This window comes from Leiobunum rupestre, chromosome 4 (genome assembly GCF_980474605.1).
Source record: "Leiobunum rupestre chromosome 4, qqLeiRupe1.1.hap1, whole genome shotgun sequence".
Lineage (NCBI taxonomy): Eukaryota > Metazoa > Arthropoda > Arachnida > Opiliones > Sclerosomatidae > Leiobunum > Leiobunum rupestre.
Genome location: NC_143387.1, coordinates 26906346 through 26926991, shown reverse-complemented (window position 1 = coordinate 26926991; position 20646 = coordinate 26906346). Strand labels below are relative to the sequence as shown.

The window sequence follows — 20646 nt, the reverse complement described above, 5'->3', positions numbered from 1 at the left end:
TTTTTGGCACTGAAATTTTTAGTTCCAAAACCACATAAATCTGTTTATTTGGATTTGAGATATGGTATCACTATCGTTCTTTCATTTCCAAAGTATAATATATTGATTTAAACCTTATTTTCTAATAGATTTATGTTAAACTAAGTATTATTAAAGTCAGAACACAAAAATATTTTAATAGAATATAAAATACATTCGTTTTATAAAGACTATAATTGAGCATGGAATATATATTTTAAAAAAGAGTAAACATTATGGCATTTTTGAGAAAAAATTTAATGTTGTTTAACTTAAAGGGCCCCACCGGCGTTTAAAATTTAATGTTGTTTAACTTAAAGGGCCCCACCGGCGTTTGAAATTCATCGGTTTCCCGCGTGAATCGTGGACATAGGGAAGGCTGTGGCTATTTCATAATTTTCATTACAGGCCTAATTTAAAATATTACAGGCAAGGGCGCCTGCATGTGCTCATCAGCTCGAGACGTCAGGTGCACTTGACCGCGTGAAGCGACCTTGCATGCACTATTTGAAATCAGACCTGTAATAAAATGGCAGCTCTCACAAATAAGGATATAAAAGAGTGTATAAGAAATGTATATAAAGGTCTAGATAAATTTCGGGGCGTCTAAGCCTAACATAAAATACGGAATTGACACCTAGCAGACACGGCCATAGAAATCTCAGCCAATGAGAGGCGGTAGAGTGGTTCCGCTACTCTCGCGGGTGGCGGGAGTCAATTGCAGACGATGCAATCGACAGCCAAGCTCGGGAAATTCCCGTAGTATTTCGCTGGGTTTTTTTTTCGGTTTTGAGATCGTAACAGCTTGCGGGTAATAACTTAAATATAATCGTAAAAGTATTAAATTTAATATTTGTTTTCTTAAATATATCCACCCAAAAACCATTCTGTTAAAAATTGCAAGGTCCTTTAAACAAAAACGTCACGTCCTATATTACTCCAGGCAATAAAAGTAGTGAAATCAAATAACGGGCAAGATCTGTAATTATATTCCCATAAACGTCATTAACTGGACAAGTGATGTGCTCTGAAGTAATATGCTAGACCTTGCGCGTCCTAAATGTTTTACTGAGTTAAAATCCTTTTAGTAATTCTTATGTGTTTATTACTCCATGGTTTCCTTACCGACTCGCTAAACTGTACATTTGTCGCCGTAGCTCAAGAACTATACCAGATATGAACTTCTCCTTTGGAAGGACACAATGGGAGCTTAATTTCAAACTGTATACCAAATTGTATTTAAATCGGTTCAGTAGTTTTTTGCTGTAGAGCGGTCTGCGAGGAGAAGATGGAAGAAGAAGAGGAGGAAAAGAAGAAAAATTAAGCCATACTTTGCCCCATTACTACGAAACGTCGCCTCAACCCTGTTCGATGGAATTCGTATACGTTTGTCGGGTTCCTGTAACCTTTCAAACGACACATCATTTGTTTTGATACGACCTATAGTTTTTGAGATACGAGGGGGTATAATCGGCTTCATTCTGACTCGAGATAATATAGCAAGTGCCCGGTAGGGGCTCTCTACTCTATACCCGGACCTTGCATAGGGACTACCGTCCCTTTTGATTTGTAATAAGGAATCTGTAAACCTATTTGGAAGAAGATAGCTCCGTTTCATTTGCAGGTGCGCTTCATAAATATTAGGCCTAAACATCTAAATTTCCCGCCGTTTATTAGCCGAGGCCTAATGTTTATTACCTGAAAATTACATATTTTCTCGACCGGAATATCGACGATTTTTACACGACGGAATAAAACACCGCGAAGGCATTTTTGTAAATAAAATAATAAATAAATAAATATTAAAAATAATTAAAAAGTTATGTCTGCAGAAAACTTGTCGTTCGCCGAAAGCGCCGTATTTGAAGAATTATGATCAAATTTGGTTTTGGTAACGTAATGAATTATTATGAGCTGGTGACGTTAAACTCTTGGCAGAACCAAGGAGGATAGGAAGGGAGGCGAAGTAGGAGGGATGAGCGCGCCAGCATCCTTGTAAGAAGTTTAGCGCGAACTCAGCGGGAAAATTTCGGAAAAATGGCGGAAACACGTAGCGTAGCGGCCGCAATCTTGCCACCATTTTTCCGAAATTTTCCCCCCGAGCGCGCGCTAAGCTTCTTACAAGGATGCTGGCGCGTTCATACCTCCTACTTCACCTCCCTTCCTATCCTCCTTGGCAGAACCACTCTTTGAGCTGAGATCTGACTATCGTCTGCCCCGGCGTTTGGTCCATTTGCCAGTTACACTGCAGCATTCTAGTTACCTATAAGATTTCTATGGACACGGCAGACACCGAGGAAGGCACGTGACCAAGAGCGCGAACTCTCTTAGCATTTTAGTACTAAGTGCTTGACCTTTCCGCAGGCCGTAGTCTTAAGACACCATCTGTTGGTGACTTTTAGAATAATTTTTAAGCAGGAGACAATGGCTCTCGCGACGATAACACGAGCTTTCTTACCGATAGATAGCGCCTTATAAGGATAGCCTGCAGAAATTACGCGTTTCTGCTAGCTGTCACCTCAGTATCATGGACTAATTACCATGTCAGTATTCACTCCCTTTGAAATATTTTATCTAGACCTTTATATACGTTCCCTATATCTATGGGTTTAATCAGTCAGTAGGATCAAAGATAATATAACTACGTACCCTAGATTCTAAATCAAGCACTTTCACGTAAACGCAGGCTCTTACTGAGTTCCCGGCGGAAGGCGGAAAAAATGGCCTCCATGGAGCTGGCAGGGCTACCCATAGAAATCTCATAGGTAACTAGAATGCTGCCGTGTAACTGGCAAATGGGCCAAACGCCGTGGCAGACGATAGCCAGATCTCAGCCAATCAGAGCTCAAAGAGTGGTTCTGCCAAGAATTTAATGTCACCAGAGAGAATGACGTCACCTATCTCCCGCTATAGTAGCGGATCCAAGGAGGATTATTATCCTCCTTGGCGGAACCACTCTACGGCCTCTCATTGGCTGAAGGTTCAAGGCGAACTGGCGTCAAGCTCGGCCGTAGGCGGCAGCATTCTAGTTACCTATGAGATTTCTATGGGGCTACCGACATCTAGTTAAAACGTAAGTTTTAGTGAAAATTGCGCCGTGGTTTTTGACTCGCGATTTTCAAGATACCAGATATTTTTGCGTTATATTGTTTTAAAACAATAATGGATCATGCCTGTAGCTCTAAAAATGTTTCTAAACGAAAGAAAACTAAAGGTAAGTAATATAATCTTGGGTTATCTATTGAAATTCCTTATTTCTCACCCTGCCTATGGAGCCCAATTTTTCCGACTTCCGGCGCGAACTCAGTAAAAGCCTCACGAGAAAACGGGCTATCGAGAAACGCCGTGATTTCGAATCTAGGGTACGTAGTTATATTATCTTTGGTTGGATTTAGTCCTTAAAGTCTAGTGTTAGAAGAAGAATTTTTCTAAAAGTTTGTCATGGATCAAAAAGTAAATTATTTCTCGAAAATATTTATGGTTATATTTTTAAAATTATATTTTTTAGGGATTTATAAACAGTGAAAATGATAATCAACTTCATTTTCAAAGTAATATTAATAGCCTAACTCCCATCCTACAAACCGTTTCGAATTGAACATTAACATAATTTTTTTTTAAGGTTTTGCCTTTGATAGTGCTGACAAAACAGATCCACCTCCTGGTTACGATGATAACATTAATAATATACCAGAAACAGCAGAGGTTAGTGTTTACTCCCTAATTTTTGCGGTGCATGCTCTAGTTTTTACATTGAAAATCACCCATTCCAATGTAGCCAGTCTTTAATCCTCAGTTGCTAACAGGGGATGAATCTGCAAAGTCACATCCTTCTTTTTGGGAATTTGCCTATTATCAAAGTTTTTTCAACATTGATACAGATCAAGTCCTAAATCGAATCAAGTGGTCTATGTTGCCTATTTTCGGAAGAGCCACGTATTTGCATAGATGTATAAGACCAACTCCAGACTTTTATGGTAATACTAGAATAAAAAGGGAATATAATCACTAGTATTTTTGTTGCCCCAAAAGAGTTACTATTGACCTTCCTCTTACGGCTTTACAATTTTTGGAAGTTGCTTAATGGAGTGTTGTGAAGCTAATCTTTAAAATTGTTGGTGTCTTCTGTAAATAACACTTTGGAGATTATATTCCCTTTAAAATATCCTTACAAAAATAAATGAAATAAAATTTACAGGACCATTTTGGATTTGCGCTACATTGGTTTTTACCATTGCTGTTGGAGGAAACATAGCAGATTACTTGCACACAGCTGGAAAAGCTCGCAACATTTGGCATTATGACTTTCATAAGGGTATAATTACGGTTATATCAAAAATTATCCATTTCCAAACAACTTGTGTTTTAGTTTCTTTAGCAGCAACGACAATTTATACTTATTCATTCGTGGTACCATTGGCACTGTGGGGATTTCTTTGGTATAGGAAAAGTAATGCGAATTACACACTGACAGAAATTATCTGTGTTTATGGCTATTCCATGGCAATATATGTTCCTGTTTCGGTGAGAAATTAAGTTACTTCAATTGCAAATAAGTTTGTAGTTACAATTTTTATAAATCTATAGATATTGTGTGTGTTGCAATTTTGGTGGTTGCAATGGGGTCTAGTCATAGTTGGTTCCATTTTATCTGGAGTAGTTTTACTTCATACATTTTGGCCCGCTGTTAAAGAAGATGACAAAAAAGTAAATTGCAATTAATAAACCTTTTCTATAAATAAGATTAATAATTGAATTTCTTAGTTTGCTTTTGGTGTATTATGCGCAATTTTGTCATTACACGTGCTACTGGCTGTTGGATTCTTGGTAAAAGATAATGCCTAATTGTGCGTATAAAACTACTAATGACACTTTTTTTTAGGCATATTTCTTTCAACCGAATAGCAATGGATCTGTCATTGAAACTACAAGTAAAAAGATTGTCACTGAGCATGTTATTAGTATCGTAACTGAAAGCTCTAAAACAGTGAAAAATCTGGAATCCCTTAATTTTTCTGTGCAAAATTTGACCTTTAATAATAGTCAAATATAATTTAATGGCAATCTTTGTTAATAAGGATGTGATAAATGTGTATAAGCAAAATAAGATATTTTGAACTCTTTAAGCAACGTTTATATATTCCTAATTATCTATTAAAATAAAACATTTTAAAATCAAACATTGGCAAATAAATTTTAAAAGTCATTGGCACAATTGTCATGAATAGTTACTCCCAAGTCAAACTATTCTTCAACTTTAAATTTGCATGTAATTTAACACAGTGCAAAACTTTAACATTTTCATTATAAAAATATTCAGCACTATAACCATTTAAAGTGACTTTTGATGGTGCTGTTTCAATGCCATAAATGACAACAGTCCCGAGAGTCATGTTTGAGTCATATCCCCAGTTTTGATGCGAGGTTGTCAAAGTGTGTTCAGCAACAGAGAAATTTAGTAGATTATAAACCCCACCGCTATAAGTTTCAATTGAGTCTCCATCATCCCAGTAAAGCTCTCCACTCGCTTTGCCATTAACATCCAATGCAACCAAAAGAGTGAAGGCATTCTTTCGACTTGCAGTGGTTGTCATTTCATGTTTTTGTCCAGGTAAAATTCTTCCACCACGAATTATAAGATTGATTTCGTCAATTTCAGCTCCAAATGTTACAAAAGTACCTTTGTCACTATAATATCCAGTACCATTTTGAAGATTATACCAAATTCCAGCAGGTAAGTAAGCATCTACTTCAGTTTTATCTGGCTCGAGGACAGGAACAATCATAAGCCCAGATCCCCACAAAAATTGTGTGTCAATGCTGTAAGTTCTTTTATCAGTTGGAAATTCAAACATCAATGACCTAGCAACTGTTTCCCCAGTAGTGTGGCTCTTAAAAAATAATGTATAAAGATAGGGGAGCAAGAAGTATCGTTGTTGCAACGCATTTCGTGCGGAGCTGACTACATCAGGACCTAATGACACTGGGTCTTGATCAATGGCATCATCAGAATTATGGTTGCGTGAAAAGGGATAGAAGGCACCAAGCGATGACCATCGTGAACAGAGGGGGGCAGTTGTATTTCCATTGAAACCTACATTTAAAACATTCATCAGGAATCACAATGGTATGGGTTATGTTTTAGTTGCTTACCGCAAATATCAGCCCCAACCATAGATACTCCAAACATATTCATGTTCAGTATAGAAGAAATGGTCCATCGCATACTATCCCAAGTTGAGTAAATGTCTGAAATAGATTTTGTAAGAAGCTTTTAGGTTTAGGGAGAGAAAAAATTATATATATTTAAGACATGTTGTCTTACCACCGTCCCAGTGGCCACCAAAGTGTCCTTGAGAAGGAAAGGTGGATCGAGATATGATGAAGGGCCTCTTTCCTCTGGTTTGGCTTAGAGCAATGTTGGTCGCAATAGTCTCCATTAATCCATATAAATTATGAACATTGTAGTGATCTGAGTAGTACTGTTTAGCACTCATGCACAGGGTTTTGGAATTAAGGGGTTCAATATTCCCTGGTACAAATGGTGGATTTTCCAAAGGTGACTTTCTTGGACACCCATATACACTTCCATCGACAAAATTTGATGGTTCATTCATATCGATCCAAGCCCCGTCAAACGGAAGTATCGAGTGAAATCTCTTCAGTTGCTTAGACCAATATCTAATAGTTATTGGATTCGTAAAATCTGGGAAGACTGAGGTCTCCTTATTCCACACTTTTGCCACCAATATTTGTCCTGATATATTTTTAACAAAGATGTCCATTTGAACTCCTTCGTCGTATGGTGGATAGGATCCTGCCGGTTCAATGTTACTTATGGCTGGATCAATTATCATCATATAATGCATTCCTTCTCGATGAAGTTCATCAACAAAAAGGGGAAGATCAGAAAAATTTTCCATATCCAGCGTGAAGTCATTCCTCTTATCCATGTAGTCAATATCGTTCCATTGAACGTCTATAGGTATTCCAGCTTTACGATTGCGATTCATTACATCTCTTGTGTCATTTGTGTTTTTGTAACCAAACCTGCATAAATGAAAACCAAGACTCCAGTAGGGTGGTAAAAATGTGTGACCAATCACTCTGGTGTATTGTTGAATGACTTCATTGGGTGATGGTCCAACATTGAGGATGAAATCAACAACTCCACCAATTGGTCTGAAAGTTATTGCTGGTGTAGGTTGAATCACTATTTCCATAGCATTGCTATTAATTAGAATCACTCCATGGCTATTTCCTGTGGATTCTGCTTCATCATCTTCCATTATCAAATAAAATGGGTGTACTCCATAAAGATTGTAATCTTCTACAGGAGCTCGGTCTCTCGCAAATAAAACATATCTTTGCCACGTTGAGTTTTTAAAGAAAGGTGCTTTGCTTTCCCCAATGCCATAGATATTATTTGAAGGAAGCTTAATTGACGTTTGAATCATTTGATTGGCAAACACCAATTGACTCAGCTGAAGATTAAATATTATTTTTCCAGAGTTAATGCGAGTAACCCAGATACGTTCCTTGTCAAAATCAACTTGGTAGAGTCTAGCATCTAAGGGTGAATTGGAATTATCCGCCTTAAACTCGTGTACAGTTGGTATTGGCACTTGGTATCTTTTCCTGTTAGTGTCAAAAATTTCAAATTCCAGTTGATTGTTATTTAGGAAAGTACAATTGACAGTTATATCTTCTATGTCATCTGGAAAACCCGATGGAATAGCTCTGCTCAAGTACAAGACAATTCCTGTTGGAGTCGTTTTTGAGCTGCTTAATACATAACCTTGATAATTTGATGGATAATAGCAATATGGTGTTCCTAAAGGAATTGCTGTAGTATTGGAAACTGCATTACTTAAAGCTTTCCAACAACAGCCCCTTTTAAGACAATCAGCCTCATTTGAATTTGGTTCAGGAAAGCAATCAAATTTCTCTAAATCCGAGACAGCATCGCATACAGGAACATTTAATAATGTGGTATCGTCATCAAAAATTTTCAAATGGCTATTTTTCTTTTTATCACATTCAGTAGCAAACTCAGACAGAGACAACACTGTGATACGAAGTCGTGAGATACTTGGACTAGAGGCAAGGTAATTGACAAAAGCAATCAAAAACAGGCAACAAATAGTGAAAAGGGCAATTCCAATCAATGAATGAAACAAAGATCGTTTCATCTCTCGGGCTTTGACAGTTTGTGGATAAGACTTTGCCTCAACAAAGTCGTCATTTTGGCCATCTTTGAAAAGTTTGGATTTTTCTTCGTCCATATTTTGTCAGTAATCTACGAATTACGCAATGGTGCTGTTAGGGCAACAATATTCATATTTATATTCATCAAAGTATGTTTACCTGTAATATCATGAAAATAACATCAAAACGTACGGTCTACTAACTTGTTCTAAGTTCGAAATGTCAAAAACTCAAAACGCCCAACAGCGAGCCAACTACCAATCAAGATGGGGGGGGGGCATAAAAAAAGATTAGATAGAAGGTTTTTTTATTTCAAGTAACTAGTTTTATTTATTGGAGTATATAGCTGATTGCCTCCGGCCGTACACTCCAGGCACGCACAGATTACAAAGAAGAAGAAGAAAACACAAACAATAGCATTTACAATAAGTTGCCAAGCTTGCCAAAATATACCTCTCCTCGGAAGAATTTGCCTCAAAATAAATAAAACCAACATAACCACATTAATGAAAATGTATCACACATTTAAAGCCGATAAGAAAACACGTAAAATAAATTACGAAGTTACGAGTTAAGTAAGCAAAACAAAACATGTGGTCAGAATTTATAGACCGGTGCTCAAGCGATCAAACAGCCTACTACACCGGTGGTCTCACCAGAATGCCCTACTCCAGCGTCCACAAGCCCGGACAGGTGACAAAACCAGCATGGGTAGCAGAACCCTACTACTGATGGTCGCAAGGGCGTATCCAGGATTTTATTTCAGGGGGGGTTTTGAGGGAAAATTTCAAGGGGGGGTGCTGACGAAAGTTTCACTGATTTTTATTAGGCACCCCCCCCCCCCGGTCATCAGCATTTCGGGGGGGGGAGGGGACTGGCCAGGTCGGCTAGACGGCTCAAGGGACCCCCAAATGTCTTTGACGTTTCAAATTACTGCGCGCGTAGAACCTAGTACACTTTAAATGTTATTTGTTGTGCTATAAATAAGCATTTAGATTTAGATTACATACCCTCCACACCACCCGGTAAGGGGGCCCCTCTTCAGTCTCTAGCCGAGGGCCCCCAAAGGAGCCAGTCCGGGTCTGTATCCAGTCCACACCTGACCGAAGTCGGAGGTGGAGATAGGACCATTTGGACGGAGCTAACATCTCCCAGTGCGCCACAGCCCTTACGGGTTACAAGAGCCGGACCCCGACTCCCCGGTAAAGCCACCAGTTATTGCACACTGCGACCCCTTGAGGGCCACTTGACTTAACGACAGCTCGTATATCAATAAACGTTGAGCCAACGCCACCACATTAATACAACTGTATCTAAGTTGATAAGAAAACCCGTAAATAAATTACAACAAGTTCGCCAATAAGGCGATAATATTATTTAGTGCCACACTTATTTAGTACTTCTGACCATACACGGTTTTGATAAGAAAGTGCCACTTTTATTTATTACTTCTAGCCAAACACGGCTTCAATAAGTAAGTGCCACACTTATTTATTAATTCTGACCACACACGGTTTCAGTGGCGCCGATCCCATGGGGGCGGCGGGGCCGAAGCCCCCATTGGGAAAAATCAATGGGGCTCTGCCCCCATTGGTAAAACCGCCGATGTTAAAGGCCATTTACTTTTAAGCAAGATAGTGTTGCCAGCAGCCTCATTCCAAGTTTATTAGTGAGCTTCAGCCCCCATTGGGAAAAAAAGCGATCGGCGCCACTGCACGGTTTCGATAAGAAAGTGCCACTTTTATTTTTTACTTCTAGCCAAACACGGCTTCAATAAGTAAGTGCCACACTTATTTATTAATTCTGACCACACACGGTTTCGATAAGAAAGTGCCACACTTATTTATTACTTCTGGCAAATACACGACTTCGATAAGAAAGTTCCACACCAGGCCTTTAAACACGCTATCGCAGTGTTGTGTACACATTTCATTGGACGAGCCTTAAAGGCACACTGTCAAGGGCATTTGTTTTTAAAATTGATGTTGAGCTTCCTTTTTTTTTAATCCAGGCGGCGCCACCGTCGCGATGCGACGCGCTAGAACTAAGTTCAACTTTCACCTAAGAAGGATCTATTTCCGTTTGATTAATCCACAGGCCCGTAGCCAGCGAGGGGGCCCCCTCAAAAAGTCTCGGTGCCCACTTAAAAATATTATTGTGCCCCTAGAAAAATTTCAAAGTAAGTAAACAAAATCAATAAAATATGTCCTATTTAATATTATATGTAGCTCAGTCCAACTGTACAAAATATATTATCACCTTTCGTGTACCTCGCTTTACTATATTAGTTCCCTTCCACGCAGACTTGTAAATAGCGGCAGTCCATGGCATCCATGCGTCAAAAATCCCTTAGAAAAATCAAGGGACTCCTAAAAAAATATCTTTAGAAAGGGATAAGGAGTCCACGGGACTCCTTCCAATTATATCGTAAATTGTGTAAATAAGGGGAAAATTCTGAGAACACAAAAAAAAATCGAATTGTATAGTGGATGTTTGCCCGGCCACGGAGTCGTGGACTCGTTGAAAAAAACAGATCGGCGGAGGGGTCCGGGTCCAGCGGACTCTCTTAAAAATATCCACTATTTACAAGTCTGCTTCCACGTGCGCCAAGTTGAAAGTTTAAGCTGTAGCAGAAACAATAATATGGGACGTAATCTGGTACCAAAGATAATTTAAACTCGTACCCTAGATTCGAATACTGAGAGCGCCGGTTGTAGTGGCCATTGAGTTGGGAATAATACTATCTAGAGCCCCAGTTCAAATTTTCCCCATAGGCTTTAACACAGCATTAGTGAAGATAGGAACGAAAATCTAGGGAGGGTTATCAACTACGACAAAAGCCACCTATGAGCGAAAAATGCAACTATTTAAATGAAAAATTCTTCGATTGCCCCTGCCGAAACCTATTAGCGACTTTGTGAACTACAGTATTATAATTTAAAGCTAAAAAACAAAACCACGAAGTTTCTTGGTAAATCATATTTTATTTTGAAATAATTTAGAGTATTTAAAAAAAATTGCACTAAAACCAAGTAAAGTATGTAAAAAATGAATACAAATAAATAATAATGAATATAAATAAATAAATAATGATTATAAATAAATAAATAAATAAATAATGAATATAAATATAATAATAATAATAAAGTTTATTAAACAGGAAAAGAAAGTTTACACTTATTGCGCCCGCTTTAGTAGAGAATGGAGATAATATAAAATACCATGAAAGTTACACAAAAATATGAATGAAATAACAGCAATGACAAAGGAATGGCGATGGATATGGCAAAAGGTACAGTTCGGAAAAGTAAAATATAAATAATGTTTTTTTCGTTTTATACAATTATATACAAGAAAGATATTTACCACCCGTAAAACTTGTCAAGCCGACACTTAAAGGCAGAACTAGAGGACTTAATCGTAATTGGGGAAGGGAGGGCATTCCATGAGTTTACTACTCGCTGTGTGAAGAAGACACGGTGCGAGGTACAAGCATTACGCTCCTTACATATCGTAGGAGCTTTCCCGTCCAGCGAATGGTAAAGAAGGAGGTGGCCGGGACGCCATACAACTCGTAAATTAGTTTGAAGGCATCAATCAAATCATTTCTCAGACGCCTATTCGAAAGGGACAAAAGACCAAGGCGCGCAAGACGTTCAGGGTAAGACAGAGAACGAAGGCCAGAGACCATCTTGGTGGCCTTACGTTGCACTCTCTCAAGCCTCTCAATATCCTTTACCAGGTGAGGGAACCAAATACTCGAGCAATAATCGAGATGTGGACGGACATAAGATTGATATAACACCTTAAAGGACTTGATAGAGAAATAGGAAAACGAACGTTTTAAAACATACAGGGCACGTAAGCCGCGGGCAGAAGCCACCCGACTGTGAGTGGTGCCCAACATTTTTCCATCAAACATGACGCCAAGGTCACGAACAATTTCGCTGGCATTGATGACCCGACCACCCAACCGGTACTGGAAAAGGGGATTGTTAGGACCACAATGGAGGACCGTGGATTTATCAGGGTTAAAACTCATCCCATTTGTTGCGGCCCAGGAGTCCAAAGCGTTTAAGTCACTTTGCAACAATAGACAATCGTGGGATACTTTGATTTCGCGCCCAAGTTTGGAGTCATCAGCAAACAGCCTAATAAAATATTCCCGAATAGCTAACGGGAGATCATTGATATATATGACGAACAATGGTGGTCCTAACACCGAACCCTGAGGAACACCACTATTAACGGGGCACCAGGAGGAAATGACATCCCCTAATGTCACGCGTTGAACCCTCTTGGTAAGAAAATTAGCAATCCAGTTAACTAGCAAAGGGGGGACTTCGAGTAATTCTAATTTACGGATAAGGAGGGAATGAGGAACGGTGTCGAAGGCTTTACGCAGATCGAGATATATCAGGTCTACAGATTCACCAAGCTCTAAGGATTTAGTGACGAGATCTAAAGTGGCTAAAAGATTCGTAAAGCAGGAACGTCGCCGAAGAAACTCATGTTGGTCCGGAGAAAAAAAACCACGAGAAGATAAAAAAGAAACAAGAGAATCTCTAACGTGCGTCTCTAACTGTTTACAAGGAATACACGGCAAACTTATACCCCGAAATGTGTCAACTGAGGAGGAAGTGGGGGATTTACGGAGAGCGGTAACATTGGCCTGTTTCCAAATGGCGGGTAGCCTACCAGATTGGAGCGAGTGGCGATATATTTCCACGAGGGGAGAAGCTATGATGCATGCGCCTTCGCGTAATAGACGTGGATGAATGTTGTCAGGGCCAGGAGACTTGTGAATAGGTAAACGGTAAAGGTAACGGCGAACAGAGCTATACGAGACACCAAAGTCAGATAGAGAAAAACCTACGCTGTTTAGAGACTCATTTAGATCATCCCTGAAGCAAAGTCTCCGAGGTAGACGGCTTCCAAGTGGGGTTCAGGTGTAAAAACGGATTTAAAGAAGTCATTAAGCGCCTCAACTATTGCCTCAAATAAATAATGAATATAAATAAATAAATAATGAATATAAATAATAAAGAATATACACTAACTATTACCGTTAACCTCATCAAGTTTTATGGGAAGGTGAAACCGAAGATCTCGGGGGAAAACCCCTTTAACCAGTGGGGAGAGGACTTACAAACTTTACGCAGGAGTGGTTCCGGATTTTCACCCAGTGCCACTAGCTGGGGTAGAACCCGACTCCTCTTGCTGCGAGGCGAAAGTGCTAACCACTCCGCCACCCCACTTTCTACTGTACGTTTTCTGTAAAAAGTTATCTAAGTAATGGTCTAATAATTTATTTTCTTCTTAAATAGTACCATGCCAGCTCTAAAATTTGTATTTAAGAAAAGTGAAGGTGTTGCGGTGTTTGTAAGCATTTTAAAAGTGGTGTTTTTCCTGAAGTCTTCCTCTGTAAAATGATCACCGCAAGCTGCATCTGTTGCGTTTGGAACCCAGTCTGATCTTCCAATGGCTTTGAGCCATTTTGCAACAAAGGATTCACTTTACCTGGAAACCTTTTTGTAATTTTTAATAATTTAGAATAAAAATGTCTTCTATTTTTTAGGAATATTAGTGCTGCTCCTACTTATGCCAAGACACTTTTTTGTTTCTTCCATTATTTCTTCCATTATTTTCGCAAGACGAAACTGCGCATTTCCTACCCATTATGCTTAAAATTTCACTCAAAATCTATTACAAAATAGTAAAGAGCTCACAAAAGAGACCTGTATTGTGTTAATAAAGAGTTTTCAGATATACATTTCTTTAATTTTAAAAAAACGCGTTTTCAAAATTTTTCTTAAAAACGCGTCGCTTTCCCTCTTCAATTCAAAAGTTAAAATTATAATAGTTCACAAAGTCGCTAATAGGTGGCGGCAGGGGCCATCGAAGAATTTTTCATTTAAATAGTTGCATGTTTCGCTCATAGGTGGCTTTTGTCGTAATTGATAACCCTCCCATGATTTTCGTTCCTATCTTCACTAATGCTGTGTTAAAGCAAAGAATGATAATATAACTACGTACCCTAGATTGGAAATCAAGCTCCTTGAACGTAACGCAGGCTCTTACTGAGTTCCCGGCGGAAGTCGGAAAAAATGGCCTCCATGGAGCTGGCAGGGCTACCGACATATAGTTAAAACGTAAAGTTTTAGTGAAAATTGCGCCGTTGTTTTTGACTCGCGGTTTTCAAGATACCAGATATTTTTGCGTTATATGGTTTTAAAACAATAATGGATCATGCATGTAGCTCAAAAAATGTTTCTAAACGAAAGAAAACTAAAGGTGAGTAATATAATCTTGGGTTATCTTTTGAAATTCCTTATTTCCCACCCTGCTATGGAGCCCGATTTTTCCGAACTTCCGGCGCGAACTCAGTAAGAGCCTCAACAGAAAACGCGCTATAGAGAAACGCCGTGATTTCGAATCTAGGGTACGTAGTTATATATTATCTTTGGTTAAAGCCTATGGGGAAAATTTGAACTGGGGCTCTAGATAGTATTATTCCCAAGTCAATGGTAGTGGCGTACTCCTGTAATCCCAATGGTCTGGGAGGCAGAGTTTGTGGATGCCCGTGTGAGGACGACCACCAATCCCCCAACGGGTGGTCGGAATACTTCCGCCATGGGTGTCCCCACCCTTGTCCCCACGTCTGCTCCCGTTGGCGTGACCGTATCTCGCCCTGATTAATCAACGGGTTTAAAAAAACATTGTCGAAGAACGGACTTATTATTCGATCTCGTTGGCAATTTAATCAGTATATAACATTAAATTATCGGTAGAACAGAACCAACGACGTAAGAAGGAAGAAAAGCAACTTGTTTGTTGAAAAATTAGTCCAAATCGTCAATTTAGAATGTAGTCTATATCGAAAGGCCATTATGGAGATTTCTAGTTGTTTAACAGACTTTAACAGGAGTCTCTTACTTTTATAAAGAATTTTATCAAGAATTCAGCAGATAATTATAGGTACTAATCTATTAGGTGTCAGATTCTGTTACTTAATATTTTTAAAGTTCGTAACAAACAATCAAAGCAAAACCCAAATTGGGGCAATCGATTGAAAAGTAAGTTTATATTTGCGCTATTGTTACATGATTATCGTTTATTATAAAAGTTATGATATGAGAACTATTCAATGTGCCTATCATATTAGTAATTAAAAAAACTAAGCCTTTCACGTTAGTTTTGGTAAAATACAACAAACGGTAAAAGTTAGGAACAGTGTCAGTAATAGTCCTATTTATAAAAAAGTTACAATTTTTAAAAACAGGACTATTATTGACACTTTAAATAAAAGTGTTTTAGTAGAAAATGTCTTAACGTAAAGCGAATGGCGATTATTATCGGAGAAGGAAAAGAGATGCCGATGTAGAGGCTTCTAAATCCAGTATATTCATCGTGTTTAAATCATTTATATTTCAATATAATTAAAATAGTGTGTAAAGAATACTTGTTCATAATTTACTTAAATTGGAGGCGCCATATACACATTTTGAACCGGCCGCCACAAACCCTCGGTACGCCAATGAGCGTGCCCCCTTGGGAATTTTTCAGGCCCCCTCAACTGAAAAATCCTGGCTACGGGCCTGTTAATCCATGATAGATCCTTCTTAGGTGAAAGTTGAACATGGATATATCACATGCAGCTTTATCATATAACTATTCTTGTTTTTTCTTTGAGTAAACAGTAAACACGATTAAGACAATCTTTAAGCCCAGGGGGCCTATTCTGTAAATATTTGAAATCCAATTTTCGATCGAAAACTAGATTTCGAACTTTACCGAATACCATTCGTCGAGATCTCGAAGTTCGAGATCTCGACGAATGGTATTCGGTAAAGATTTCGAATAAGCATAAATCAATGCAAATTGTCGAAGTCGATTTCGACATATTATAGGGTATCGAGATCGAATTCCCAGTCGATTTTTTTACAGAATTGCCCCCCAGGAACTAGTTTTTTGTAAAAATATTTTCGTTTAAAGAAGGCTAGTTCCGGGGCCATTTTACGAAAAAGGGGAAGACAATTTCCGAATTTTCCCCTTCCGACGGCAGCAGGCGCCTCTCTCGTTCCGTGGCGTCTAATTCAAGTTATCCGATACTGCTCTGCGCGATTTGAACCTGTAAGTGCGAGTTTGTCACCACTACTAGGTAACTGTTTCTCATTTTCTTTTTCTCCGCACCTTTCATACAGAGAGGTTACTTCGTCGGACTCTCTACTATTTTAAACAGAAAGTTCACCTTCCTCGAGCCGTTACGTGTACTAGCAGCTAACCTCATTTATTTTCTCCGTTTTCTCCGCAGAACATTTTTATAGGTTAACCGATACTGCTCTTCGGGATTTGTAGCAGTAAGCGCGCCTTTGCGACCACTACGAAGTGACTGATTTACAATTTTCTCCGCCACTTCTCTTTCAGAGAGGTTACCCGTAGACCTCTCTGCAATGTCGAACGGTTCTCTCTCGCCTTTACGGGCACTACTACCTAACCATCTATTTGTTCCACTATTGAGTAAACTCAAAATTTCTTGCCCCCCCCCCCGTAAAGGGGGTCACGAAATAAAAACTAACTAAGTAGACCACCCACGGGTTCTACCCTTTAACCATCTTATCTCTGCTGACTGCGCTAAAATAATATTTGACCTTTAAAATTGTAAAATGTAGACTTTAAAAACTATTAATGTACTCTTCCGCTCAAGCTGAGTTTATAATTTTCAATGAACCGTAATGTGTATCAGTGGTTCTGTGCTAGAACACTCGCCTATCATGCAGGAGGGCTCGGGTTCAATTCCCGCTCGATGAAATCGCAATTTTATACTAAGACGAGTACCGTGAACAATTGGTGGAAACCCTGCCATTTCGACGTTGAGACGTTAATCGAAACCCTCATCACTGATCGGTCCGTCCCAAAAGTCAATAATAAGAAGCATTTGGAGAGAAAACACCCATACATACAAACAAACTCATCACCCACAAGGCCACAACCGACATAAAACATCTGTGAGGCCTATAGAAATTGACGATGACCAATGAAAAATTTGGAAAACTTGGGCCTACCAGGGAAAAACCTCTTCTAACTTAAACAGGTGTGGCCCGTGTGGGGAATAATTTCTAAGACTAACGAAGTTTGGAAATTATTAGTCCATAATTAATAGTCTTGCTCTGTATTCCATTAGGCACAGTAATTGTAACAGTGCCATTGAAGACCAAAATTTTGCTTTATTAAAATTAATAAAGGTAGAAAAATTAAGCTCTATGGGTTTGGAATGAAAACATCATGGTTAAATTAATTGTGATAATATTTACGAGCATTTTAAATTACCCGATCACGATTATATATGAAAATATGTAAACTTTGATGGTGTAGTTCGATTAATATGGAGGAATAAAGAGAGATTAAAGAACATAAAAATTGAAACGAGGGGAGGGGCGAAGAAAGAGGGAAAAGTCCTGGACTCGTCGAAAAAATAGATCGGCGGAGGGGTCCGGGTCCAGTGGACTCTCTTAAAAATACACTATTTACAATTCTGACGCTCACCGTCACACGGTGGATTTGCCACCCTTTAAACTGCAAACACGATTTTTCGACTTTGCCCCGGTAACGCGTTCGCAGCACACACAGACAGACAGACAGACACGGTGATTGTAAAACCCCTCCTAGGGGACTTTGTCGTTGGGAGAAAGAAGTCAATCCGTGGAGGGTGAAGAAGCCGAGAGACCCCTGCAAGACCGTCGGCCATTTCATTACCGAAAATCCCAAAATGAGCACGACACCATAAGAACGTGATACTGCCCCGATAGACGTCACAAAGATCGTGAATGAGGGTGTCAACCGGATCCGTGGAGCGCCGATGAAGCTGAGAGAGTGCCTTCTTGGAATCCGAGCAGATGACAATTTCTCCATGGAGTTTGACCACCGCGTGCGAAAGAGCCCTCTGTATAGCGAACAGCTCGATCCGATTTATTGGGTGCTTGGAATCTATGTAGGACTTGGTGCCCACACCATGGGCCGGGATCGCTAAAGCCGTGCCAGCAACTCCAGAATCGTCGGCTCTTGAACCATCCATGTAAATGACAGTTGCGTCCCTAGCATGGGGCTCCAAGGTCGCGAAAAACCATTGCCTTAACGCTTCTGTGCTATACTCGTCCCTGGAATGGGGAAGCCGACGAGAAAAGATCGTGGGCGATGAAGCCTCCCAGTGAGACGTATTGGTTTTAGACAAGTGACACCGGGAAGTGTGGAAGAGCCAGGTAAGGTTGAGTTTTTGAGCCAGGCACCACCCTCGAAGGAGGAAGGGGAGCCGGCCCTCTCGGAAACGGTGCTATAGGATCTCCAAGGGCGGTAATTTAAGGAGGACGACACCAGCGATTCAATATGGGGCTTCCACGAGAGTTTAACACCAAAGATAGCCTATAGGACACCCGAGTCAGAGGAGGTGTCCGAGGGTTAGCGAGAGATCGGCCGGAATGCGTTGATCACGAGAGAAGACCATGTATTGACACTTCAACGGTTGGAAGTTGAGACCGCATGTGACGCCATTATCCGAAATTCGCAGAGCAGGGCCACAAATCCAAGCGGCAATAACGTTTCTCTACGCGCTTATAAAAAGCACGCGCATGTTTTTAAAAACCCAAAAAGGGGTAGTGTTCTTAAAATATTTCTGTGATAAAAACAATTTGCGTTGTTGTTCCTTTTGTAGCGATTTTTACGGAACCCTTTATGCGAAATTTTGTGAATCCAAATTTATCAGTATTTCATTTTTTAATATTAAACTCATTCTTATCTTTTAAATTCGTGGTGTTTATTTTTTAATTATCGTTCGTAATATAACTTTCGATTTAGCACGCGCAGTTTCTAACTTCGGTGAATTGGTTTAAGCGGCCTATTTTTCAGTCGGTAGGCAGAAAATCCTCCACCCACCGAAGAAGATTACCTTCCAGACTGCTGCGTTGTAGCTTGTAGAGTAACGCCTGATGGTGGAAGCTGCCAAAAGGGTCTTTGAGGTCCAGAAAAACTGCCAGGCAGAGTTGGTTCGTCGCTAAGGCACATTGGACCACCGTAGCATGCCTTAGAGCGTTATCCGTAGCCCTGCGACCTCTGCGAAACCGGATTGTTCGTTTCCAATAAACTAACCAAGCGGCGAAGGACAAGTTTTTCGTAGATTTTCCCCAGGTTTGGGAGTAGAGAGATTTCCCTATATGAAGAAGGGTCAGTTGGATACTTTCCGGGCTTCAAGATTGGATGAAGAACCGCATGCTTCCACCGCGAGGGCATAATTCCTGACCCCCAAAGGAAATTTTACAGCGCCAGCAACGCCGTACGGAACGCCAGGGTCGAGTGTTTAATTATTAAATTAAAAACTTTGTCCAAACCCGGGAAGTTTTGCGCAGGCCGGTGAGAACATCGTAGAGTTCCCCCTCGGAGACAGGGGCGTTGTAACTCGCGGGAGGAAGCTCCAAAATCAATTCGGGCAAGTACGCCTGGTCTGGATGCAGTGCCGGATGCGGATGAACGTCAGCTCTGGTGGAGCGAGTCAGGCACTCAGCCACGGCGACCTGATCAGTAATCACCTTCGTACCGTGATTGAGAGTGACAGTCTTCGATGGTCTGGAACCACCTGACCTGGAACCACCCCTGAGTCAAAGGGCATGGAGACGGTTGCAATAAGACCTCCAGCTGTCCGTCTTAGATTCGCGGACGAGACGCTTAAAACGAGTGCGTTCCCGTTTATAGTACACCTGATCCTGAAGAAGGCCCAAGCGCTGGGTACTCCGACGGGCCCTCTGGACGACCTTTGCCTGAGACGAACAGGAGCCATTCCACCAATTAGATTGCCTTGCGCCGCTTGGAAGAGGATACTTTTTGCAGATTGAACGGTCAAGGGGGCATCCCCCAAAGAATCGTCCAGAACTATCCTGAAACGTTTACAATCTGCCTCAGAATAACGCCAATGATCGGGGCCCCGGCGTAGAGGGGCGGGATGAGCGGTGGCACCCATGAGAATGGGGAGATGGTCGCTATTGCCCCTATTAAGAACCGACCAAGGAAGGAGAAGGGCCAAGTCAGAGCTGACGAAAGCTAGGTCCAACGCTGAGTTCGATCCTCTAGTCGGGTGCCGAGTGGAATCCCCCGTATTTAACAAGACCAGGGTATCTTGTGTCTCCAACCAGTTCTGGATGAGCCGTCCCTGCGTGTCGGTATGGGCACAACCCCAGAGGGTGTTGTGTGCGTTAAAATCGCCCAGAATAATAACAGGAGTCGTCACTCCGAAGAATATAAAGCCCCAGGAATGGAAGGATTGATATTATTGGCCGCGTGTTTTGGCCGAGCTAGAAACTTCCGGCAAAGCAAATCAGAGTGACCGGAAACGGTTACCGCAACCCGGTCTCTCTTTAAAAACGAGAGGCGCAA

The 20646-nt window shown here is 40.5% G+C and overlaps 2 protein-coding genes across 3 annotated transcripts; one reads left to right on the top strand and one right to left on the bottom strand.

Moving 5' to 3' along the window:
• The first annotated feature begins 3414 nt into the window (after positions 1-3414).
• On the top strand, positions 3415-5170 carry LOC149947322 (protein YIPF1). Of its 2 annotated transcripts, none has more exons than XM_090171350.1 (9): positions 3415-3471; positions 3527-3569; positions 3641-3723; positions 3815-3995; positions 4217-4333; positions 4388-4542; positions 4606-4725; positions 4783-4845; positions 4901-5170. In XM_090171350.1, exons 1-9 carry the CDS (start codon positions 3460-3462, stop codon positions 5069-5071), a joined length of 945 nt encoding a protein of 314 aa, XP_090027476.1. In that variant the 5' UTR covers positions 3415-3459; the 3' UTR covers positions 5072-5170. The 2 variants fall into 2 exon arrangements, with proteins under 2 accessions (XP_090027476.1, XP_090027475.1); XM_090171349.1 differs by having other exon boundaries at positions 3797-3995; positions 4901-5169.
• Positions 5118-8435, bottom strand: LOC149947321 (lysosomal alpha-glucosidase-like). Its single transcript, XM_090171348.1, has 4 exons — positions 8386-8435; positions 6344-8317; positions 6172-6267; positions 5118-6112 (listed from the first exon to the last, which is right to left on the bottom strand). The coding sequence occupies exons 2-4, from the start codon at positions 8301-8303 to the stop codon at positions 5247-5249; spliced, it is 2922 nt and encodes a 973-aa protein (XP_090027474.1). The 5' UTR covers positions 8304-8317; positions 8386-8435; the 3' UTR covers positions 5118-5246.
• Between the last annotated feature and the right edge of the window lie 12211 nt (positions 8436-20646).